This window comes from Eleutherodactylus coqui, chromosome 3 (assembly GCF_035609145.1).
Source record: "Eleutherodactylus coqui strain aEleCoq1 chromosome 3, aEleCoq1.hap1, whole genome shotgun sequence".
Taxonomy (NCBI): domain Eukaryota; kingdom Metazoa; phylum Chordata; class Amphibia; order Anura; family Eleutherodactylidae; genus Eleutherodactylus; species Eleutherodactylus coqui.
In genome coordinates this window covers 54204319-54230673 of record NC_089839.1, presented here as the reverse complement: position 1 = coordinate 54230673, position 26355 = coordinate 54204319, and the positions used below count along the sequence as shown (strand labels likewise).

Genomic DNA, 26355 nt, shown 5'->3' with positions numbered 1-26355 from the left:
TAATATAACAAGTGGTTTCTGCAAAATCAACACAAAATGACTACTGCAATCTCAAAAATATTTAACCCCTTCATGACAAGCACCTTTAGTACATAGTAAAGGACCCATTTTCTGTTATGACCTTCTGCAAACATGAGAAATCTTAGCCCATTCCTCATGAGCGATGACCTCCAGTTAACGAATATTCTTGGGTTTGCATGTTTCAACTTCCCTCTTCAAATCCCACCAAAGATTATCTATGTGGTTCAAGTCAAGTGACTGACGGCCACCGCAGAAACTTCCAAGACTCCTTCCAAAACCAAGACTTGGTAGACTTTGAGGTATTGTTACATGTGCTGCTGGGATCTGTAGTTCTAAGCTTCCTAGCAGCACAGCCCCCACAGGGTTAATTGAATGAGCTGGCTGGGTGTGGTACTTCCCAGGTGAAGTACCACACCCAGCCAGCTCAATCAATTAACCCTGTGGGGGCTGTGCTGCTAGGAAGCTTAGAACTACAGATCCCAGCAGCACACCTAACAGGTATGTTTATGATCATTGTCCTCTTGGAAGGACCAATGATGCACAAGCTTCAGATTCCTCACAGAAGACATGACATCTTCCAGGATTTCCTGATTGAATTAATCTTGCCCTCCCCACGCTGCAGGTTTTCAGTGCCTGAGGAAGCACAGCAGACACCACCATTCTTCACTGTAGGCAGAGTGTTCTTTTCAGTGTATGCTTCATTCTACAGATATACCACGGATTTATAGGCCCGAAAAGTTTACGTTTGGTTTCATTGCTCCACAAAACAGAATCACAGAACTTCTGTGGCTTATTTATATGGTTTTCAGCACCAACTTTTCTTGTGCTGTTGGGTCAGTGGAGGTGTATGTCTTGGAGTTCAGGTATGAAGACTTCAAGTATTTAGGATGCACCTAAATGTGCAAATGGAAACCTCATTACCTGCTGTCACCATATCTTGCTGCAGGTCATTTGCAGTCACTCATCCTCTGCCTCCCTAGGGATCTGGTAAGTTTCCTCTTTTAGTCATATTCAGGTAGTTTAGCCAGTGATCCTGTGACTTTGATTTTGTGAAATATGCTTCCAACTGTATCACTAGAAACATTCAATGCCTTAGCTTTCTTTTTGTATGCCTTTCCTTGTTTGTGCAATACAATGATCTATACTCTTAACTTTTTGGTCCACTCTCTTTGACTTAGCCATATTTCTAATATGTAATCAAATGTCATAGCTAACAAAGCCCTAGCCATTCCAGGTATTTGATGTGTTTTTTCTCTCAAATACACCTGATGCAACTAATGAAGCCCTTGATTAGTTGCATTAGGTGTGCTTAAGATAACCGCTGGTTTGCAAATGTGTGCTCCTGTGTTGGATTTTCTTCAGGGAATGAATAATTCTGAAACTGTAGTAGTCCTTATACGTGACATTTTGTGTTGATTTTGGATAAACCACTTGTTATATCAGTTGTGTTGAGATGTAATTTACATTGATTTTTGCAAAGAGCTGAAAGTTTGTAAATTTGGCAAAAAAAAATTAGCAACGGGGATTAAATAATTTTGATTGCAACTATATTGCTACGTGATGAGTGTTTATAGTTAAAGAAATATAAATAGATTTAGAGATGTAACTTATAATTATAGATTTCATTATTTTCAGATATACTGTAAAATATTATTATTGGTTCCACATACGATGAAACATGTTGAGCGAACACAAAAACATGTCGTGAAGGAGCCGTGCTGGGACTCCAACATCACCATCCACACTGACAAGTACAGAATAGTCTTTCGATGTTACCCTAAAAAATGATTATTCTATTCTTGTGACAGTGTAGACTAATGTTGAAGCCTCAGCTTTCATACGCCGAAATGATTATTCTATTCTTGTGACGGTGTAGACTAATGTTGAGGCCTCAGCTGAGATACACCGAATCTTCTCTCCATGGGATCTTCTCCAATAGCTTGGCTTCATCTCTGACAAAGTAGAGAAGAAGCTGAAGAATATTCATAGAGCCATGTCATCATCAGGAATCCCTCCGCAACGCCGATGCAGAGAAGAAAAGTAGATAAACAGTGCATGCGTGTTCACTCTAAACTGCTGAGAAAGGTGGATGCAGCATTAGAGGGTCTCTGGAAATGCCAGGGGACTCTAGAATTTACTTGAATGCAAGTTATCTCGGAACAAGATAACTTTCTTTAAACAATTCATATTGAAATATTACATAAAATGACATGTTATTTTGCTTTTGCAGATACAAATGTTTGTCGAATAACCCCTTTAATAATTTTCAAAACACATTAAAAAGGCCCTTTTATACCATATTTTTCCTGCAGGAGAGATGCTTGTCTGTCCCGGAAAAAGCAGCCATTCTAGCTGCCTTCAGCTAACACTAGGGGGAGCTTACTGTATGCGGCTTTACTGTTTTGTTCAATGTATAAACACTATGCAGCAATATTCTAAACTTTCCCTAGTGTTGGGTGCAGGACGCCAGAATGTTGCCATTTGTATGTATATTTGCACCTCTGTACCTGAATAATAGTCCGGAGCAATCAAAAGATACATCGCAAAAATCATCAGAAATGAACGTTGGGCATAAAAACAATACAGTATTTGGAGGAACATAAACATTACCTTTTTATTCTGTTTTTCCTTGGAAGCCTTTTTTGATTTATGTTTCCGTGAATCTAAAAGTAGGAAAAGGAAAAAAAGAAATGGAAAACAAATTAATGCAATTACCATTTGTGGATCTTGGACAGGGAAGAATATAAAGAGTTATGAGCTGATTATTTTTCCATGTAGAAACCAACGTGTACAACCATTTAGTTGTTTATAATGAATGTCTGTCTGCCGCCCCCCTTGTGGCAAAACTATAAATACAGTCAAAGGTCAGATGTAGAACAATATTGTATTTCTAAAACACTAACATTTTCCGTGGTGCTGTACGATAAGTTAAAGGGTACAGTGACAAAACTAAAATCAGATACAAGCCTGCAATGGGCATACAAGTAGAGAGGATCATGCTCACAAGCTTACAATCTATAAGGAAGAGAGGCGATACAATAGGAACAAGGGTATGCTAGCATTGCTGAACCCGCCAGGATAAACAAACAAGAATACATTAATACATAAGTGCAGACTCAAGTTTAGTAAACCAGACGTGCAGTGACGTTCTCTCATCACATGTGCCATAAACAGAGATATTGTAAGCCAATGAAGAAGCAGAAACTGCTATAGGAGAATAAGGGTCCCTTTCCATGGCGTCATCCAAGCCATATAATGAGTCAATGAGATGGGTGTTCGTTTGTCTGGCCTTCACACAGCTCAACTCAGGATGTATGAGGAACATACACTCATTCATACTAGAACTAATGGTATAACTTATTAGCTAGGTATTGTAAATTCTATGGACATATGGGTTTATAGAGCCCTCTTAAAGCTTTGTACATAAGTTTTATAAAATGGAGAGAACATTCCAAAGAAGAAGAGCAACACAGAAGAAGTCCAGATAAGATAATAGTTCTCCGCAAACTAAAATGCACAAACCCACACAAAAAGGAAAAAACAAAGACAGGCAGACTGGTGCAGTGCTGCTCGGGGCCTGGAATGTTAGGGCAAGAAGTTTAACCCTTTGCAATCCAATTTTGGATTCAGAGTTTCCTAGGGGGCTTTCTCTTTCTGCCATTATACAATGGCGCCATCTGCTGGCTAGAGCCAGTACTGTTACAGTATGTGACATGCCAGAGAGGCCCACCGACAACAGAATGGCCAGTAATCTACAGTAAGAATACCCTGACGGACGTCTACCGATGTCGGAGCAGCACAACCTTCAATCAGAATGTCTTTAGACATCAGACAGTGGATTGGAAAGGGTTAAACTGAATACTGGTGGAGATGGGTAAAGCGACTGGCAGACACAGGCAATGTTGGTGGAAAGGTAATAAGGCTTCGTTCAGATCTACATTGAAGCTTTCTAGTATTTGACTCGATCACAATGAAAATCACAGAAGTGCCACATCTGGCACCTCACTGTTATGAATGGTATCTAGAGATGAGCGAGTATACTCGCTAAAGGCAATTGCTCGAGCGAGCATTGCCCTTAGCGAGTACCTGCCCGCTCGAGGCAAAAGGTTCGGGTGCCGGCGGCGGACAGGGAGCTGCGGGGGAGAGCGGGGCGGAATGGAGGGGAGATCTCTCTCTCCCTCTCTTCCCTCTGCTCCCTCCTGCTGACTGCCGCTACTCACCGCTCCCCCGCGCCGGCACCCGAACCTTTCGTCTAGAGCGGGCAGGTACTCGCTAAGGGCAATTCTCGCTCGAGCAATTGCCTTTAGCGAGTATACTTGCTCATTCCTAATGGTATCAGATGGACTGTAATGAAGGAAAATAAAGTTTACATCGTGCCACCTGCTATTTTTCTGGATAAAATAGCGCAATCTTTTGTACTGGAGGCTCCAAACTGAGCCTCCTATGCAGATATCAACACAGCCTAAAAAATGGATGTGAAATGTGTGGCTATGAATACAGTCTAATAGTCCTACCTTGACTGCTTCTGCTACTGGAAGATGACGAACGCGAGGAAGATGAATGTGATGATGAGGATGAAGACGAGGAGGAGGATGAAGACACTGAAGATGATCTGCTCCGGCTTCGCTTTCTTTTGCTCTTCTCTTTCCCTGAGAAACAGAGACAGGACAGACTAAGTTAATATTACCATTCTCTTTAAAGAGACTCCACCCCTCCTACTCGCCAAACATAATGAGAACCTTAATTCAAATCTCCTAAACTCTAACACCACTTAAGAACTGTCCACAGCAGTCAGGTGCCGTTCCCCTGGCATCAAGGCTTTCGGCATTATAGTGGTGATGCCTTGAGAATGACTGCTGCGGCCTCTGATTGGCTGCAACGGTCAGGTGGTATCTGTTCCACAACAAAGACTGGGTGGAAGGTGGGACTGCAGCGCTGGATAACAGGGGCAGAAGACTGATAAGTACCTGTGTTTTTATTGCTTTAACAGGCATGTATCTAAAGGTCCATTTACACGCAAAGATGATTGCTCAAAAATCGTCAAAAACTGATCATTTTGAGCGATCCTTCTGCATTAGGTACTAATGGGCTAATCAGCCCATTAGCAGCTAACTAGCTTCATTTTCATGTATTTAGAGAACAACAGATGGTCTGTTCTCTAAATACATCGCTTTTTTTTGCCATGGGCAGCAGACTGCATGCAATGTTATCAGCGCTGCCCGTGGAGAACACAGCATGCCGTCCAGCTTATCCGGGCCGACTGCTTTCATGCTGAGCTGAACTCAGCGATGGACGAAGAGTGCGCAATAAGTGCATGAGGGGCACACATTTACACGCAACGCCTATCGCTCAAAAGCCATCGTGTGCACGAATTTTGAGCGATAACCGTTGCGTGTAAATCAGCCTTAAGAAAGCTGCCTCACACCCGGACAAACCCTTTAACAACATAACCTATGGATTACCTCTATCTTCACAGGAGGATGAAGAACGGATCCCTGACTTGTCCCGCTTGCTTGACATGCCTACAAAAGAAAGAAAATTCACTGACTGCTATGCTGCTGCAAGTTTTATACATAGGAAGAGGCAGTTCATAGAATGGTAGAGTTGGAAGGGACCTCCAGGGTCATCGGGTCCGACCCCCTGCTCAGTGCAGGATTCACTAAATCATCCCAGACAGATATAGTTTTACTAGTGATCTACAAAACAAATGAAATATAAGGTTTTTTCCAGAAGCTGCTGGAGCTTAACGCTTCTGCAGTTTGTCCCCACCGCTTACCAACAGACATTTGGTCAATTAGCAGGAAGTATGGTGCAGGATCAGACCGCACGGGGTTTAGTCTATGGAGACACATAAATCTGCAAAGGAGCTGCAGACACGTAATGCTAGGAAATAATTCATGAAAGACTATTTAAAAAGTTCCTTCATTTTATATTTTAGATGCAACAGAGCAATGCAAATAAATTGGTTGCAAAATTGGACAAAAGAGGAGAGGTCGGGTCTTCTGTCAAGCATGCATTTAGGCTAATTTCACACACGCAAATGCAATAGCAGCCCATGGAGCAGGATGCTAGTCTACTGTTAAGTGGGCATTAAAAGGGTAAAATACAGCTCACCAAAAAACCTTGATCCAAAGCGTTTTGCCAAACAGCCAACCTGCTCTCAGGAAGGCTTTCTGCAGTCCTTGGCTGCCCACAGAAGATTGTTTCCTAGTTACTGGATTCACAAATCCCGCCTCCAGAAAGCAATGACTGATTGGCTGAGCAGCGCTCGAGAACCAATCAATACAGCGCTTGATGAATCAATGCGATGGCTGTGATTGGTTCATCCAGCGCTACATTGGTTCTTGAGTGCCCGAGAACCAATCAATCACAATCATCGCGTTGTAGAGGTGGGATTTATGAATTGGCCAATCAATGCCGTGACTCAGCCAATTCATAAATCTGCCTCTACAGCGTGATGGCTGTGATTAATTCTCGAGCGCTGCTCAGCCAATCAATGCAGCACTGGATGAACCAATCACAGCCTTCGTTTCCTGGAGACAGGATTTATGAATCCTGAAACCAGAAAGCGATCTTCTGTGGATGGCCAAGAACTGCAGCAAACCTGCCGGAGGTCCGGGGTGCAGCGTGGATCGAGACAGCTATGTAAGTGTAATAAGACATCCCCCGAAAATAAGACTTAGGCCTCATGTCCACGGAGAAAATCAGGCCCGCTACGGATTCTCCATGGAGAGAATCTGTAACGGGTCCCTCCTGCCCCGCGGACATGAGGCATAAAAATAAGAATAAACTCACCTCTCGCCCGCTCCGGATCTTCCCTTCGCCGCGGCATCATCTTCTCTGCGTCGCGGCTGGATCTTCTTTCTTCGGCCCGGCGGATGCGCAGGGTGACGTCGGTGACGTGCCCCGCGCATGTGCCGGCCCGAAAAAAAAAGATCCGGCCGCGACGGAGAGAAGATGGAGCCGCGGCGAAGGGAAGAACCGGAGCGGGTGAGTAAATTCCGATTTTTGTCTCCCGCGGATCCGGACGGCTTCCATAGGCTTCAATAGAAGCCCGCGGGAGCCGTCCCTGCGGGAGACCCGCACAAAAATGGAGCATGGTCCAGATTTTTTCATGCTACATTTTTTTTAAAATCACTTTTATTGACGATCCGCGGGTATTTATCTACCCGCGGGTGGTCAATGCATCCCTATGGGATGTGAATCCGCGGGCAGGAGAAGAGTTAAAATCCGCTGCAGATTTTAATTCTTCTTTTGCCCGTGGACATGAGGCCTTAGTGCCTCCTTTGGGCCAAAATTAATATAAGACAGGGTATTATTTTCAGGGGAACAAGGTAGTCTATAAACATAACACCTGATCTAAGACCATATGTAAATCTGGTTTCCAGCCCCATGAAAAAAAAAGCCTCTGCTGAAAGCAATTTTTTAAACCAATCTCCACCTCTTGCTGGTCGGAACACCCTTTCCATGCCAGTAACTTTAAATGAGGATATATTGCCTTGGTGGACAGGAACGGCTCAATATACCTGAGGAGGGATTAGAGCCAGATATACGCTCAGCAATACGTAGTATTTTACATGGTATATATGGGACGTATTGCTCACAACAGATTGTACACTCAGTAACAGAAATTATGTGAGTGGTATAACAATTTATAAATTAATTAAAAATCTGGTTGTCGCAGAGGAAGAAATGTTACGGTTTGTTTAAAAAAAAAAAAAAAAAAAGAGCACAGGGCACATCCTGATTGGGCACATTTCAAACAACCTTTAGTCATGAGCCAATTTTGAAGAAAAAAGGAGAAGAAAAATCCTCAGCGCTCAATATGGGTACAAGGTAGCAAGGAAAAGAAAAAAAAATAAATTAAAAACCGCTCACTGTACGTTTGCAAGTCGTCATCGCTGGCTTCTTGTTCCGTGTAAATGCTCCCTGCTTCACAAAGAAGGTGAAGCCAGCAAGAACCCAGTGGTCCAGCGGCGAAGTCTGTCTGTCTAAACACTCTGCATGAGCGCCAACAACCTTAGCGGCGACGTCAGCGCTCCTACAGTCGTTTAGCCGACTGTTGTCCCATGTAAAAGGGACATTATTCCTATTACTTCGGATATAAGTTATTTTTTTCAATAGCGCTGGCCAACAAGCTATTCCTCTGGAAATGATGTTTGATGCACAATTAACTACTCCAGCGTTCATCAATTTACAAGATGAGCCCATTATTCCTGTGGATCTGTTTTCTACAACCATTAACCCTTTCCAATCCAATTTGTATCCTGGTTTTCCTAGGGGGCTTACTCTTTTTTTGCCGTTATACAACGGCACTATCTGCTGGCTAAAGCCAGTACTGCATGAGGTGACACGTTGGATAGGCTCCGACAGCAGAGAGGCTGGCAATATACAGTAAGAGAACCCCGACGGACGTCTTCCAACATCGGAGCTGTACAGCCTTAAATCATAATGTTTTCAGAGGTGAGACAGTGGATTGGAAAGGGTTATTAAATGAAAAATATCCAATGTGGATTTTTATTCTCCAAACAAGAACTTCAAGTATGGACTCTTTTCGAATTTGAGTGGAACAAGAACTTACGAACGTATATTCCATAAGTAACAAGACAGGTTGAGTTATATATCATGTACTAAGAAAAAAAACATACCAGAAGATATTTCTCTCAATCCTTGTATTATAGTCCGCCCTGCAGATAAGGGTGGTACCATTAGTGATGCTCGACAAAGTACTCCTATTGTTACCTGACGCCTCCACATACCGGTCTCTTAATATTCATCCAACTGAAACATTTATTTATCCAAAAAATTGATTTATCCAAATCAATTTTGTCTTCAGGGATAACAGACCAAAAACTATATGATTATTTGTGGGTTGAATCTACAATTTGCCCCACATTCCATTCATGACCCAAAATTCATAAAAACATCTTTTCTTTTAAGCCCAATCATAGCTAGTCATGGCTCCTTAGTATATGGCCATCAGTAGCCACACTTCCTGGCTACATTACAGACACCAAGGACCTGTTACGGGTTTTAGATAAATTAGAGTTGTCTACTCACTGTTCTTGAATTACCAGAGAGGTTTCCTCTCCGTCTACAGTTATTCCACACAGTGGAGCTATTATAGCCCTCAGACATCATCTGGATGCAACTATTCAGATGATCTAAAGGAGTAGATGGTACGAGAACTTGCATACATCTTTTTTACTTCCTCACAATTTTTTTATGTTTGACAAAAAAAAAAAATTCTTGAGGCTTGTGGTTGCCCTGTGGGCTCATCATTCCCCCGTCCCTCGCTAATCTCTATTTGTCTCTCTGGTGGAAGTCTTGTCTATTTGCCTCCCATACCCCATTTCTGCAAAGTTTCCACAGGGGTGGAGATATCCAGATGACCTCCTCCTTATCTGGCAAGATTCTCCCAGTTAGGAAACAAAATCAGAAACCAATCTCAATATTAATAGTTTTGCTCCCTCTTTTACTTTTCAGCAACCTCCAGTCTGTCTCTTTTCTTGATGTCTTCCTTATTAAAGACCCTTTATCAAAGACAATTACTACTAAATGGAACAGGAAGCCCTCCTCTGGCAACTCATTACATGCACAGAGCTGCCGCCCCCTTCATGTGGTTATAAATGCCCCAGTAGGGGTTTATTAGAGCCAAAAGGGCATGTTCATTGGACAAGGATTATAATGGAGAGTGTTGTGTTATTTCTGACGGGTTGCGCCATTGCGGTTACCACAGTAGGATCATAAATAGGGCCAGAAATATAGGAGCACTAAAACTAGATATGACTAAATGACAATCCAACTGTTTGATGCATTTCAGACACACCTGATGCCGCATCTAATTTTTATTTTATTTTTCGACTGGTTTTACTGTGGATTACTTTTTTACATGAAACGAATCATAAAAAAATCTACCTGTTCTTATGCAGGATGATTCCAGCGCCCAAACTCTCCAGCCAGGTATCAAAATTGAGGCCAAAATGTGTACAAGAGGCAACATTGGATTATGGGGTTTCCTCATGGTCTTAACCTGAGATCAGATCTGGTTTTTGTATGGTTTTTCATGCGTTTCATTTCTCATTATTTATTCATGAGTAGGAGTGGTCATTATTCATGAGTAGGAGTGGCCATTATCCATGAGTAGGAGTGGTCATGCTTTTGTTATATCATATCCTGTTAACTTTAAATGACTTGCCTCTTGTACAGGCTGGTTTCACAGGGGAGGGTTTGGGCATGCAATACGCAGAGAATAGAACCCATTGATATCAATGGGTCCATTCACATTTCCATATTTTGTGCACACATTTCGGTTGCACAAAAAAAAAAAAAAAAAAAAATCATACTCTATTTTTCTGCGTATTTGTGCACCATAAAGGTATGCAGCCCATCATGCTTTTCCATGGGTGTGAATGGTCCTCTTCGAAGGGGCTGTCGGGCACACTCTCCCACCAGATCCAACATCATGATTGGAGAGATGCATCTGCATGCCAAAGCCATGAGCAGCAAGTATCGTGCACGGGTCCCATTAAAGGGGATGCACTAGAATCACAGGATAGGGGGTAACTTACTGATTGTGGGGGTCCCACTGCTAAGACCCACACCAACCCTGAGAAAGAGCGTCACATGTCCCTTGTCCTACTCCCCGCAGTGAGGAGGAGACAGGATGGAGTTCTGGTTGTGCAAGCAGGCTGACGCTCCATTCACTTTCAATGGGACTGCGGAGATATCCAAGCAGCCAGCTTGGATGTTTCCGTCAGCCCCACTGAAATGAATGGCGTGGCAGAGCTCGGCCAGTGCTCAGTTCATTCTAATGTCACTGCAGGGAGAGTGACCCCCATGGGGCAAAGAGGGACATGGGACCCCCATTCTTGAGATCAAGCAAGTTATCCTGTATCCTGCAGATAGGGAATAACTTGTAATTCTGGCACAGATACAATAGGACCCCCATGCACAATACTCATACCACCATAAGTTTGCCCCAACAACTGTACCGCTCAGCATCTTCCTTTGCAATGCAGACCCACAAGGCATCTCCAAGAATGGCGTATCTGTGACGAAGATCTAACCTAAAACCCGGCAAAACTCTTTATACACGTGGCATAAAGATTATAGATGAGCGAGTATACTCACTAAAGGCAATTACTCGAGCGAGCATTGCCTTTAGCGAGTATCTCCCCCGCTCGAGACTGAAGGTTCGGCTGCAGGCGGTGGGCAGGGAGCTGTGGGGGAGAGCGGGGCGGAACGGAGGGAAGATCTCTCTCTCCCTCCCGATCCCTCCTGCTGACAGCCGCTACTCACCGCTCCCCCGCGCCGGCACCTGAACCTTCTGTCTCGAGCGGGGGGAGATACTCGCTAAAGGCAATGCTCGCTCGAGCAATTGCCTTTAGTGAGTATACTCGCTCATCTCTAATAAAGATCTATCTCGAAACCACGTTTGCTCGCAAAAAAAAAAGCATTAAAAACATTCTTCACTTTTATTTTTATCATGCAATTAATCAACAAGGCGGAGGACCAGGAGAGATGAATAATTTTAAAAACACCCAATCAGTGGTGCCAGCTCCACGGCTCTGCAGACCATCTCAGACTCCCCTTCCTTTGCCCACCTTTTAAAAAGGAGGTACACTCTGCTCTCTCTATGGGCGACGTCAGACTTGACTATCCTATGTCATACATAGAGTAAGTGTAAGTGATGGAGACTGCACACTTGACACACTGACAGTGCCGGAAACTGGACTTTAGAATAGTCCGTCCAGGCAAAGAGAGATGAGAGACTGAAAAAGTAAACAGGGAGTTAGCGGGCCGCAGCTGTAGGGCCATGTAGCGAGCACCACTTCTACCCCGTGAGACTTCCTCTTAAATATGAGTAAAACCGTATTCACATGGCCGATATTCCCACGCGATCTATCCCTCTCCGACACAGACAGAACTTGTATGGAAAAAGAACCTATTCTTTCACACAAGAGATTTTTCATTTGGTCTGATGGTAAGAGTTTGAAAAATTGTTGCATTTCTAACTTTCATGTGAATCTCGCATGAGAAAACAACTTGCAGTGACAGTGGGGCGGTACTATTGTATCTTGACACCACCAGAAGCTAGGGGTTTGACAGGAGGAACGCCCCTCTCACACCCCTAGTTCCCGATTGGGTCAAGGCTGGCAGGTCCTAGTAGCACAGTGTGGAGTGATTTGTGCATTCCCTGCAGGCTTACGGTCAGGGTAACATTTCTTCTTATGCTTACATTATGAGTTGTCAATGCTGTCATGTATCCGCTGTAACATGGCAGCATTAACATCTAATTAGGTTAGCCAAAGAATAAATGTTACCCTCACGCTAAGGTCCCCCGCTCACAGCTGCCACCCTCACCGCTTGTGCTCCGCCGTCAGGACTCTCATCTAAGTGCCGGCTGCTGCCATGCTTACAGCTGCCGCCCTCACCGCTTGTGCTCCGCCGGCGGGAAAGCCGCCTCAGTGCTGCAGGCGGCTGATCCCCCGCTGACAGGTGGCAATGCTGGCCCACTGTGCGCTTGTGGTCTGCGGGGAGGGGGAAGGCAGTCGCCCACCGCCTTAGTGCTGCAGGTGGCTGTCAGCTCCGTGCTGCTCGCCGCCTCTGTGTCCACTGACGGACACCCCCCTGTCAATCTTGGCTCCACCAGGACTTCCTGGTGGCGTCAAGATACAATAATACCAAGTGGGCCATGCCATACAAGTTGCGCCCGAGAATCTCTGGTGCAATTTGTTCTCAGCATCATCAATACGGCCTTATATGACAAGACAAAGGTACATAAATAAATGGCCGCTATTAGGCGATTTTCCGAAGCGAGTTTTGTCTGAACCTGAGATGGATAGAACTTGCACAGGAAGAGAACCCGCTAACTTGAGCGATTCTTCTCCGACTGAGGGAACATATACAATTTTTCTGGCCGAATTTAAGACCGAGAAATCAAGTCAGAAAATCGGACGGAAATAGCTCCCATTCTTTTGAATATGCGCGTGCACACGTTTTTTTTAATTTTTTCTCTTAATTAAAAATGAATATTTAGAGTGAAAAGAAATTGCAGAATGTCCTATCTTTGTCCGATTATCAGAAAAAAATAGTAAACATCAACGTGTGGTTTCCCGCACGTCGGCCAGCGCACAGATGGGATATCCGGGTAAGGGTGCGCACACAGGCTTTTTTTTCCATCCGATTTACGGACAAAAAAAATTGTCTGAAAATCAAACCGAAATAGCGCCCATTTATACCTGAATAGGTGAATCCACAAACTGACAGCCCAAGTGGAAAAAAAAAACGTGGCATGTCACATTCTTGTCCAATTTTCGGACGAGAGTAGCACGTTAATGTGCGGTGTTCAGCACGTGGATGGGATGTCTGATGCCAGTTTGCATCCACAAATGTATTTGCAAATCGCAAACTCCCATAGAGATGAATGGAACCCATCCGCGGTAAAATGGCGCATGCTGCAATTTGTTATCCGCACGTGCCATCCGCAAATCAAATAAAAATAAATCCGCAGATGTTAAATAAAGTGCGGACGCCCAATGCTGCTCTATGGGCGGCTTGATTTGCGGCTCTCACGTGTGGGTACCACAAATCAAATCCGCCCGTAGACATTGTGCCTAAGGTCACTCTCACAAACAACGCTTTTAAAGCATTTACGGCTGTGTTTGAAACGCCGCAGTAAACGCTGTACAATGTCTCCATTGATTTCAATCGGGCCTCATAGACTAGCGTTCGAACGTTTGAGCGCTGTCTGCTCTATTTCCGTGCGTTTAAGCGCTTTTTAACGCACGTCATCACCCGTTACAATGATGGGTGCATTAAAAACCGCTGCACTGTGCATTCACAAACGCCATTCAAAATTGCGGTAAAATAACGCGTTTGTTTCACAGGCACGCACAGTACAATTTTGCGGGGCCATGGCGGGGCTCATAGCTGTAAGCCGCGGCGGAGGCCCACAACGTATTACGCTTACGGCCGCTTAAGGCACATTCACACAGCAGCTACCAACTGAACTCGTACGGCTTCATTTCTCAGGCATACGCTGTATTTTAGGTGGGGCACATTTATGAATACAATCAAAATAGAAAAATCTGTCCTTGTTGCCCGTAGCAACCAATCACAGCTCAGCTTTCATTTCCTCAACTGCTTAAATAAAATGAAAGTTGCTCTGTGATTGGTTGCTATGGGCAACAAAACCAGTTTCCCTGTAAACAGATTTCATAACTCTGCTCTACTGTTATTGTATTCGCAGTACCAATAAAGTTTAGCAAAGTTGATGTTTTCTTTGTGACGAGAGACTGCTGGGATTTGTAGTTTCCCGTCTGCTGTTCAGCCCCGGTTACATAAGCCCGTCTTATCATCCTCCTAATATCCTCTGACTGACCTGTCTATCAGACTTAGGTAGAATGTCCAAACATCACCGCTCTGACGAGCTCTCCCTCGCCGCCATGCTATGGTTTTGTTTTAGCTGCGTCACTTCCGCAAGAGCGGTGCCGACCGGAAGCACTTTGCCACCATTTTTAGTTCTGGCAGCGCTTAACCTGCTGTTTTTACGATATGAACGTATGTAGTAACCATGCAAGTCAACTATTATTAATTCTTCATCGACCGTGTAAGGGAATTTGAAGAGCTGTTTACTAGTCACATTTCGTTGTATAATGTTACCTGACCCCAATGAAATATGGCGGCTTAGGAGTTTCCGGGTTGTTGCTTACTTCCGGTTTGCGAAGGGCAATGCGAGTCTTGCCAGTGCAGTCTGCGGTGTCAGGTGGTGGAGGCTGAAGGCGGTATATACAGTATATAATATAGATGTCCTAGGCTGGTAAGTGGTATATAATCGTCATGCTATAAGGCTGTAGTCATGTGTAGTGATGCAATACTTAGCCCATAAATGACAGCCTTGAAGGGGGGTCCCAACAGGGAGGTGCTTATTACTAATGATCACCCTGCTTTGAGACCCTCGTAACTCCCGTTTAACCCCCTTAGTGACCAAGCTTTTTTTCCCGTTTTTCCATTTTCGTTCCCCCCACCCCCTTTCAAAAAATTGTAACTCCTTTATCCATCAGTGTCGCTGTCTGAGGGCTTGTTGTTTTTTGTGGAACGTCTTGTATTTTTCAATGCTACTATTTAATGTCCCATATAATGTACTGAAAAACTTAAAAAAATCTCTAGGTGGAGAGAAATGGGGGGAAAAAAGTTCTCTCCTTTTTGAACAAAGTTGGGTGAAGCTCCGCCCAGCGGGTTTACAGTTCGTAAGTGGTGCTCCGTGGCCGGCTGTGTGGAGATTCTGCGCAAATGTTTGCGATGTTATCACTACTGATTTGTAATCGTTACCAGCCCTGAAACCAGATGACAAAGCTCGGCGACATTCTGTCTGTAAACTAACGGAATGCGATAGTTTCATGGAGTGTTTAGTGATGGCGCCGCCTTCCACCCTTCGGGCAGCTAACAAACGTAATGTCAGAATGTGGAGGGAGACCATCCGTCGGTATTAGTGTATCTTGATGCCACCGGAAGCTAGGGGTTTGATAGGAGGAACGCCCCTGTCACACCCCCAGCTCCTGATAGGGTCAAGGGATGAAGGTTCTAGGTGCACACTGTACACAGCTTCTTGCCGGCTTAGGGTGAAAAGTAACCCTCACCGTAAGCCAGCAAAGCTGGCAACAAGTAATGTACAGCCTGGACCCCTGTCTGTCAGCGCTCAGGGACTGTGATGCCTCCCGGCCGCAGGGGTGATGAGTGCAGATTCACGGATGGTGGCTGTGTGTCATGTTTCTGTGGCCGGCTACCTGCTGCGAGCATCCCGGCCCCGCTGTGCTCCCTTACGGCTGCTGCCCCGCGAACACCTATTGGGCATGTGTCGCCGCTGCAGAAGAGGATCGTGCTGCACTCCTATCGCTCCTTTGTTTCTGCGCAGTGCGTCCGGCCAACTCTCACAGTGGTTTCCCCCCTGGCACGGAGCCCTGCCTGCTGCGGCCCTAATCATCAAGTCAGATGCTGGACTTCCACATACTCTCCACTGATGTCAACACACTTCTTACATCGGTATTCCAAGTTCTGTAAGCCTTGCAAAAAGAAGGATTTCGGTTGTGGCTCCAACCAGGCATCCGTAGCAGCCATGGTGTGAAATTTGGTACCCTTGAGCTGTTTCTTCAGGTTTGGAAACAGATGATAGTTGGACGGAGCTAGATCTGGTAAATAAGGTGGGTGGTCAACCAGCTGGAAGCCTAGCTCCACCAGTTTTGTCGTGGTCGCTTGTGCAGTGTGAGCGGAGGTGTTGTCTTGCAGGAACAAGATTCCCTTTGACAGCTTGCCACGTCTTTTGGCCTTCAGAGCTGCCTTCAATTGGTCCGAAAGTTCAATGTAATACCTTGCATTGCTGGTGGAACCTAATTGAAGGTAGTCCACTAGCAGCACGTACTCCTTATCCCAGAACACAGACGCCATCACCTTAGTGGCTGATTTTTGCGCACTGAACTTCTTTGGGCGAGGAGAACCACTGTGCCTCCACTCTTTTGACTGCTCCTTGGTTTCAGGGTCATACAAATAAATCCAGGTCTCATCTATAGTGACCAGTCGATCCAGGAAGTTCTCATCAGTCCTGAAATGCTCACAAATGGACCGGGAAGTTTGCACTTGCATGCTTCCTTTCTGATCTGTTGTCAAACATTTGGGGACCCACTTTGCAGATAGCTTCTTCATGTTCAAATGTTCATGGATAATGACACAAACACGTTCACCAGAAATCCCCATGATGTCTGCTATTCCTTTAGCTGAAATTCGCCAATTCTACAGTATAAGGTTGTGCACAGCATCGACGATCTCCGGAACAACCACCTCTCTCGGTCGTCCAGGACGTTCCTCATCATTGGTGCTGAAGTGGCCCGCTTTAAATTTGGCAACCCAGTTCTTAACTGTAGAATATAAAGGGCATTGACCCCCCAATGTCTGTGACATATCACCAGGAATATCCTTTGCGGACTTTCCTTGCAGAAACAAGAATTTTATCACTCCTCTGCTCTCATTTGCTGTGAATATCACCTTAGACTCCGCCATTTTGTTTTCCTGTGTGCCTCGATCACTGTTGCCATAAGCTACAAACACAAAATTTTGAAAACCTATATTAGACACATAAGGCTTTCATGTGATGTAACATTCGTTACCATAGAAACAAAAGAAGAACACAAAGCCGAAGACTTATCAGCACCCCTCGTACCAATAGAAAGCCCATCCCAGGACTCCAGTTTTATATATTACATATACTCATACTCGGAGTAAGCCAATGTGGAGGTCCCTTCATTCTCTCATTGCGCGCCTCTTCACTATTATATATTCACGGACGTACTAGGATTTCACAGGATTTTAAGGGGTTTTCTGAGGTGTACGCTTCTGTACAACCAGCCCCCGTGCTCTAAGATAACCCACCCACGCCGGCGCCCGTATTTGTGTACAGGCTGCCGTCCCGCCCGGTTTATGGGAATCGAGCGACGAGATCTGTTATTGGTTGCAGCGCTGCTGGCGCCCTGTAAATATGCTGGGGCAGCTTGTAAATGTCATGTCAGAAGGGACTATATCACTGTTGTGTTACATCATACAGAGGGCTTTTACCTATAATCTGTAACTCGGACAATCCCCTTAAGTTTGGAATTTGTTAAAGGGGTTGTGCCAGAATTTAAACTTCCAGGATGGGGGACAACTTGCTGATCATTGGGGGTCTCGCTGCTGACACCCCCCGCCGATCTCGAGAACGGGAGTCCCATGTCTCCTGTCCTCCCCACTGCAGGGTTACTGCATCTACTGCAATGGGACTGCTAAAACTCCCAAGCTGCGCCTGCTCGGTTATTCCTGTCAGCCCTATTGAATGAATGGAGCGCCGATCACACGTGAAACCAGTGCTGCGTTTAGAGTGACATCACTGCAGAGGAAAGAGCAGGACACAGGACCCTTGCTCTCGAGATCGGCGGGCGTCTCTGCCAATCAGTAAGTTGCCCCCCATTCTATGCATACAGGGTAACAAGAAAGTCTGGTACAGACCCTTTAAATCGAGATTCTGCCACACCGCGAAACCGCCGTCATGAACCTCAGCAGATGATTGATGAAAAGTATACATTTTACAATGCAGGCTTGTGTGTTTGATGGAGAGGGGGAGTTGTGCGCATGTGGATAAGACACATGAAGTTTGTTGTAGATGCTATGGTGATGAGGAGTGATACATATGCAAGAAACCCCTGTGTTCACTTAATATTGCATCAGATGGAATTCGCCTGAGTTAGGAGACCATTATTTTCTCTCAGACCAAGAGAATGAAATAGAAAAAACTAAGCACATCCTGTTTTGGGGCGATTTAATTTTTTGCTCAAGAATTGCCCGCCATTTGCAATGGTTGCGTGAGAAAGTTGTGTCGCACTCGCATGCCTCATAATTTGAGTGCAATGCATTTTTTTTAAATCCATTTCAACTATAAACAACATGCAATTTTTATTACACATGCGAAAAACACACCAACAGGTGAAACGCTTAGCAATTGCTGAAAGATCACAGGTTTGTGAATGCGATATCCTCTGATTTTTGGCTGACCGCTCTTGCCCTCGCCCGTGTAAATACAGTCTTGTGAGGAGGCACAGCGTGTAGTTACATAATGCATACAGATGAGGGCAGAGTTGTTCTGATAACTGCACCGCATCAAACTAAGGCTGGCTGCACACGACCGGGTCGGATTCCGCATGCAGGAGCTCGCAGTGAAATCCAGCTCTGACCGCGGCCGCCGGCCCTTCTTGCCTGCCTTCTCCTGTATTGCTTATGCTCGCCACCAGTCATGTGCAGTACGGGTTGTTTTACTTTTTTTTTTAATCTTTGTTTTTACCGCAATAACGCGGGCACCCGCGACCTATCTGCAACGTCAATTTCCGGTTGTCCGGCTTCCATTGACGTCAATGAAAGCCGTCCGTGCGGATCCAACTCAAAAATAGAGCATGCGCGTAATCTTAAATCCGCTCACAGAAATCACAATCTCTGCTCGCTCGTGTGAGACGACACGCGGGTGTATTTTTATTTAGTGAGGCAGCATTCAATAATTTTTTTTTTTTTTTTTCTGCGGATACGGTCTGCGTGAAAACTGTATCTCCTGTCCTATTCTTGTCTGTATCACGCACGAGAATTAGGACATCGAGCCCCTCAGGTGCAGCTCAGGCACATGGTAAATGCACCTCGCCTAAAATGTGCATATATTACCGTACGTATGTGTGGAGGCGTTTTTTTGTTTTTTTTTTATGCAAAGATGCCTCGCATCACTTATGGAAAATTGCGATCCTCTGGCGCTTTTCACCTGCTTCGTAGGATCAGCAATTTTTCCCATCATTTTCAATGGATGCGATGTTTGACAGTCCCATTGAAAACACGAAAAAATAGAACACGCAATGTTTTTTTTTTGTTTTCCTGTAACACAAGTTTTAAATCTGCCTGCAAAAAATCTGTGGCGTGCGGAATATGGCGTGGATTCCTACTGAGTATAACGGGGTGCGGATTTGATGTTGAATCGGCCAATGCAAAAGTTTGCTATATGAAATTCCTCTTAGTTTGCAGTGTCACAAGGCTATAATGTAATCTTTTGGCCGCAGGACTTGTTGGGTCTCATTTCCACGGACACGCATGGATTCCGCATGGGAAACCCCGCCAACGATCCTGCATACCTGTCCGTGTCTTGAAGTTCTGTACTGCGAATATATGTGCGGAAGTTCAGGCCGACACATGCGCAGTGCAGATTTATTTTTTTTAATCTCCTGCTCTTCCCGCGGAATCCGGACGGACCGTGGATCGAATGGAAGCCATCTGTTAGGGAACCGCAGTAAAATGGAGCATACTGCGATTTTATTGTTTTATTTTTTTTAATCCGTGAACGGAAACCGCAATTGGTTTCCGCTCATGTACATGAAAAATCATTTTTTTGTAGCATGCTATAGAGGGTTAATACTGCGAAACGTCCGCTCTGGAGTCTGCAGCAAAAATGCGCCCATGGACATCAGGCCTTATGGTCAGCGTTCCTGCGTAGTGCTAGCCATGTTATATATGGCTGTGTGCATGATTGTAGAACACGCCAGTGGAGGTGATGTAAGGTTTCTCTTGGTACTCCTAGCATGGTCAGCGGTTAAGGAGGCCTGTATTGTTAGCGCGGAGAGGAGAGGCTCAACAACACATCTACAAGTCCTTCTGCGCTCCGATTACAAAGTTTGTCTTCCGGTAGAAGTTACAACTGACTCACTGATGGCCGCTGTCATCTGCGGGACCAGAGATCGCTTAGTTTAAACCTGTTGATTAGAGATGAGCGAGCGTACTCGGTTCGGGTGTTTTTGCACTCGAGCAACGCTTTTTCCGAGTAACTGACTAGTCGGACGAAAAGATTTGGGCGGTGTGGTGGAGCGGGGGGTAGCAGTGGGGAACGGGGGAGCTCTCTCTCTCTCCCCCCACTCCCCTCTGCAACCCCCCGCTCACCCCGGCGCCCCCTGAATCTTTTCGTCTGAGTAGTCAGTTACTCGGAAAAATCAGTGCTCAAGTGCAAAAACACCCGAACCGAGTACGCTCGCTCATCTCTACTGTTGATCTGTTTAAAGCCAATGACTGCAAAAAATTCATCCACCGTTTGAGAGACGACATCTAGACCTCAAGTTGTCATGTATTTGCTTACGCTTCCTGGGGAATTGGGACTCCACCTGTCTATTTCCTGATTTGGTTCCTCCTACCTGCTCAAATGTAAATACATTGTGCTTCACGAGAGCCATCGTCTACAGGCAGCTCAGCGTTCTCTACGGGGATACATGTAGGAGTTGTGGTTTCACAGCTGTCGTGTAAGATCACTTGCATTCTGGTGCACCTTAAAAAAAAAAACTTGCAACTTTTACTTCTACTTTGTTTTGAATTTCTCAAAGTGTTCTAGAACTCTGCTTGCTGTCAATGGGAATAGCCATAGTTTACATCCAAAAGGTGAAATGCAGTTTGTTTGAAATGAAGTTTCCAGTAATATGCATTGACAGCCTTTTCCCATCTCGGCTTTTCGTGGCTGGTGACGACCACTCGACGGAAAGAGCCAAGCACTCCGGCACAGCACTCTTTCCGTAGCAGTCATTGAGTATGTAGGAGCTACAGAAACGGCCTTGCACAGTGCACTACTATTTCCGTAACGTGGGGGGGTTATGGAAATGCCATAGCGTGCAGAGCTTGGCTATTTCCGTTGCTTTTCTTCACTTGAGCGACTACTATGAAAACAGGACTCTGCTTTTTCTGTGGGCTCTGGCCGGGTTTCCCATCTGAGCTATGGAAAGCTCAGATGGGAAAAATCCTTTTAGTAATTTTTTTTTCTTTTTTAACCCTTTCCAATCCACTCTGACCTGTGAAGACATTATGATTTAAGGCTGTACAGCTCCGATGTTGGAAGACGTCCATCGGCGTTCTCTTACTGTATATTGCCAGCCTCTCTGCTTCGGAGCCTATCCAACATGTCACCTCATGCAGTACTGGCTTTAGCCAGCAGATAGCGCCGTTGTATAACAGCAGAAAAAGAGTAAGCCCTCTAGGAAAACCAGAATACAAATTGGATTGGAAAGGGTTAAAAACTGGTGGCACCTTCATGCGCCATACGAAACACACCGGCTACGAGTGGGAGTAGATTTTTCGTATAAGGTTTTGATGTAGATTATAGTACGAGGTGGGCTTCACTCAACCACACCTGTAAAGCCAGGCCCATCTTACGTTTTAAAAAAAACAGCAGGCTGTGGCGCCAAAACTTTAACTTTTGGATGCCAGAATTCTGGCGTTAAGGGATTATTAAATAGGGCCAATTGTGGACAATTTTCGCCGAAATTTTTTTTTTCTCATCAAAGTATCCACCCTTATCAGTGATCACAGTATCTGTTTATGTATGGCGTAGCATAGTCTCCTACACTATTCCATACAGCGTTTTTTGCGGTATATTGATGTTTACTGGTCAGAGGGATATAAAAAAGATACATTATTTTCACCTGTTAGTTTAATGTAGCTCTATGGGCACATTTAGTTTGTACACTGGGAGCTTTCCTGGCATATATACGAACTGTGCATCACAAAAGTTTTGGTAACATGGCTTTAGGCCATGCATGCACCCAGACTTTCCATCCGAATCGCCAAAAAAGTGCACCCAAATCAAATTCTGGACGAAACCCTAGGCTTTCATTATTCAGATCGAAGGTTCAAGCTTTGTTCTCCATTTGACCAGGTTTCCATTCCTTTCCAGCAGTTTTGGCAGACAGACTAGAAATGTCAACTATGGCTATTGTGTCTGGAAAAAGTACCAGAAAGGAATGGGAAACGGAGATTGAAGTCATCTCAGCTTTGAGTAATGGAAGCCTATGGTTTTGTGCAGGGATCCACATGAATGCTGTGTTCAGCAATTCACAAGATAGCCAGGGATGGAAAGGCGGGACGCACAGTATGAACTCAGCATCATCTGTACATGTGGTTGTACCTGATACTTCAGCTCGGCCCCTTTCACGTTAAGCAGAGATTCACAGCCCCTTTAATCTGAATATCTGTGGTGGTCTCAGTGGTCAGACTCTTAGGATACACTATAAATGTGTGATCAATATCTGTAAGGCTAGGTACGTGCTACCTGAGTGTATGAGTTCCACCCCAGAGGGTCGGGAGTGCTGTCCGATTTTTAAATTCCTTTCTTCATATAACAGTCAGGAGTATTTAATAGTTTTCAAACAAAGATCAAACTTAGGCGATACCTTTATTACCATTCGCCTATCAGTATGTAGTAGGTCTCCTCACTCACCTTCTAAATGCTCTCTCTACGGAAAAAAGAGAGGGTTCCTGACTCGCATCACAGGCCTCTCGCTAGCCAAGTCAGAAACCTACTGTACACTGATGAGGTGCAAACACCCCGAAACAGCTGCCTGTGTATGGATTCTGACTTGGCTTTCAATTCCCTGTCATTGTTACAAGGCTTGTATAAAGAGTCTGACATTGACATGCAGGAATGCTGCCTTTCAATAGGTGGCGCTGCAGAAGTATTGGTCATCTTCCTTATTTCTATATGTACTATATATACGTCTTTGTGAGAAAAGTCTAGTCCACTCACTCATCTTTCACCCACCCCACTCCCTGGGGAGGGTGGGAGGGGGTTTGCTGTCATTCACTCTTAAGGCTCATTTACACGCAACGGTTATCGCTCAAAATTCATTCAAATGACTGCAAAATCAGCAATAATCGTTGCATGTAAATGCTACCATTGTGCACTTTTTGTCTGAACAATGATTTTAAGGTAAACTTAAAATCTGTTGTTCAGCCTCAGAGAGATAAAGTGTTTCTCAACAGAACGCATGCTGTGTTCTCAGCGGGAGATTACATTGTATTCATGTTGGGCTCTGCAAACAGATCCTGCAGGCCTATTTACATGCAAAGGAAGATGAAAAAGTGTTAATGGACATTAGTGTCCATTAACACTTTATGCACAATGATCGCTAAAACTTTAAATCTTCAATCTTTCAATCATTTGATTATCTTTGTGTGTAAATGAGCCTTTAAAGAGAAGAGAGTTAATTGTTTTTTTTAATCTGGTGGAGGCTGGTAGGAGATCTGGCATTCCTAACTTTGTGATGTCCAAACTTGTTAAAAACACAGGACTGCTTTTAAGGCCCATTTACACAGAGTGATAAACGCTCAAAGATCGCTCAAACAGTTTGAGTGACAGCTTTGAGCGATCATTTTGCATAAACTAATAAGTAGCTACTGAGCTACTTCAAAGCTTGTTAGCATGCAAATGAAGCCTTTAGCTGAATGCAGTTAATAGCCTGAGGGCTCATATTTACATTCAGCTCCTTTGTTCTCCGTTGGGAAACAATGCTATCAGCACTACTCTCGGAGAACTCAGTGTGCGGTCCTGATAAGACCACACAACAATTTTTTTTTCTTTTTGTATAAATTCTTTATTTGTAAATTTTGGGGTGGGGGCAGAAAGAATAAAGTGAAATCCACTTATCGAAACCCGGGAAGCATGTCGGAAAGAAAAACAAGAAACAGTATCTCTGCAAACATGCATGATGATTTTTAGGTTGACCGGAATCTAACGATCAGCTAGCAGTGCATGATGACAGTGCGTTTAGACGCAACGATTATCGCTCAAACGGTCGCTTTTGAGCGATCATCGTTCAGTGTAAATGGGCCTTAAAATGGAGACAGTGAAATAATATTGCTTCTCTCATAATGTACATGTCCTTATAGGGCTATAATGGAGCTGTGTGCTGTCAATAGATTGACATGGACAGCACATGGTTCAAAATATGGTAGTGTGCGAGGGGCCTAGGGGAGATGTTAGACTATATACTGTCAAGTACTCTATAATGAGAGTCACTCTGTCTAGTGGAAGAGGGTTCTGAACATGGACACCCCCTGTGATATCTGCATGCTGTACAGGCAAATAAACCGGGTCTGCAGCATGGACGGCTGTCTCCCACATGTATAGGCAGTTGGTAAGATGACTTCTTCTTGTATGTTGTGCGCAGCATTCTTTATTCATTATCTGTTTCGATTTTAGGTCCTAAGAGAAAAATGTTCCTGACCAACATCCTGAGAAAGGGCATTCCCGGTGGTCAGTGGATAGGCAAGTACAGGAGACCCCGGAAGGTTACATGGCACGCCAAACAGGCAATGATTAAGAGGCTGGAGATAGAGGCTGAGACGGAGTACTGGATCAGCCGGCCCTATATGACCAAAGATCAGGAATTCCGTCACGCAGTGGAACGGAGACTCGCATGTTTTGAGGAGGTGAAAGCCGCAAAGCGGGCAAATTTCCCTGAACACAAATACCTGCAAGATCACCTGAATCACTTAAATGTCACCAAGAAATGGACAATGTCTTGATTTCTGTGATATTCTGCTGAAACCTATTAAATGTTTTTCCTAAAAGTGTTCATTTATTTGTAGTGTATTGTTATGAGTACCACTGATAGTTAAGGCCCTTTTACCCAGGCACGAATCATCGCCCAAACGTACGTTTGTCCGTTCGTTGACCCGTCTGAATACACCGGCTTGAACTTTAGATTCAGGTTGGCTCTGTCACATCTGTCCCATGTGCTCAGTGTGAACCTGCTACCATCCGTGAAGAGAACTGGGTGCCAGTGGTGGACCTGACAATTCAGATGCCAAATTCTGCTGCATAAGCCTGGCAGTGAGCACAGGTCCTGCTACAGGACATTGGGCCCTCGTGGAGTCACTTTGTGACAGTTTGGTAAGATACATGCAGACTAGTACCCCACTAGAGGTCATTTTTGTAGGGTTCTGGCAGTGTTCTGCTTGCACAAAGGAGCACCTACTGTGTTGATGCCCTTCCACTGCCTTGCCCAGCTCTACTTGTATAATCCATGCCCTGGTATCTGCTCCCTGTTCCTATGCTGGTGCTGGGAGACACAGCAAACCTGGTGACTGCATGTATGGATGTGCCATGCTGAAGCAGCAGGACTACTTGTAGAACCTGATTAGGCAAGGTAGTGCCTTGTGCTACCAGCAATGACAAGGACACTAGTAAATCCCTTAAAGATCTAAAGAAGAATCATTCTGAAAAAAGAAAGAAAGAGTAATATTTAAGGCCCACCATTTTCAAAAGCATTCTCTTTTTCAGTTTTTTTTATTTTTTTTATTTCTTGCTATTGCCTTTTCGGTTTGCCTGTCATCACTTGTTTGTGCCAAAGCAAGTCAAATTGATTCAAGAGTGAAATTCATACACTGTCATAAAATAAAATTGAAAGTTTCTGAACTTTTAATGCCTATTACTGAAAATTGGATCACCAAAAAAATGTTTGTTTTTTTAATTTATTTATTGTGGATTAATTGCATTTTCGATGTTGGTGCCTATTATTTTATTCTCTATGTAAAATTGATAAGCTATCGTTGCCAATGAAACGCGTTTGGGAGTTTTAAAAAATGTATTTGTATAGTGGTACCAAAGCACTCACTCCTCATTAGTTTGTTCTGCACTTTATTTTCAAGTATCTGGTACTTCATTGCTTATTGCACTTTATCTGTTTAGGAAAACTCCTTTTGATATTTTATAGACATTCTCTAAATAACATTGATAAGCGATAGTTATTCATTTATTATTGAGTTACACATTTATTGGAGCTTAATAGGAAATTGGGCTGCCCTTGTCGGGGCGATCATTCCGCTTATTAGGGCTGTGTGGTCTAGGGCAACACAGGGTGAGCCCTAGGAATTCAATTTATCTGGTTTTGCGCATATATATAATTTTTCTATTTTCCTTCTAATTGTATGTTTTTGATTGCTGGTGTCTTTTTAATATATTAT

The 26355-nt window shown here is 44.4% G+C and overlaps 2 protein-coding genes across 3 annotated transcripts in view; one reads left to right on the top strand and one right to left on the bottom strand.

Annotated features, from left to right (window-relative positions):
* Positions 1-14509, bottom strand: part of LOC136620677 (protein FAM133-like) — a 35424-nt gene extending 20915 nt beyond the window's left edge. Inside the window, exons 1-4 of one of the 2 annotated variants that reach the window (XM_066595613.1) lie at positions 14408-14509; positions 5484-5543; positions 4536-4670; positions 2632-2684 (exon numbers count right to left, since the gene is read on the bottom strand). In XM_066595613.1, the coding sequence (XP_066451710.1) occupies positions 2632-2684; positions 4536-4670; positions 5484-5541 (246 nt within the window). In that variant the 5' untranslated portion in view covers positions 5542-5543; positions 14408-14509. Of the gene's footprint in view, positions 1-2631; positions 2685-4535; positions 4671-5483; positions 5544-14407 lie in introns of those variants that run through there. The other variant, XM_066595612.1, reaches the window with a different exon arrangement.
* Positions 14510-14740: 231 nt separating this feature from the next.
* On the top strand, positions 14741-24963 carry MRPL57 (mitochondrial ribosomal protein L57). Its single transcript, XM_066595611.1, has 2 exons — positions 14741-14845; positions 24590-24963. The coding sequence occupies exon 2, from the start codon at positions 24604-24606 to the stop codon at positions 24913-24915; it is 312 nt and encodes a 103-aa protein (XP_066451708.1). The 5' UTR covers positions 14741-14845; positions 24590-24603; the 3' UTR covers positions 24916-24963.
* The last annotated feature ends 1392 nt before the right edge of the window (positions 24964-26355 follow it).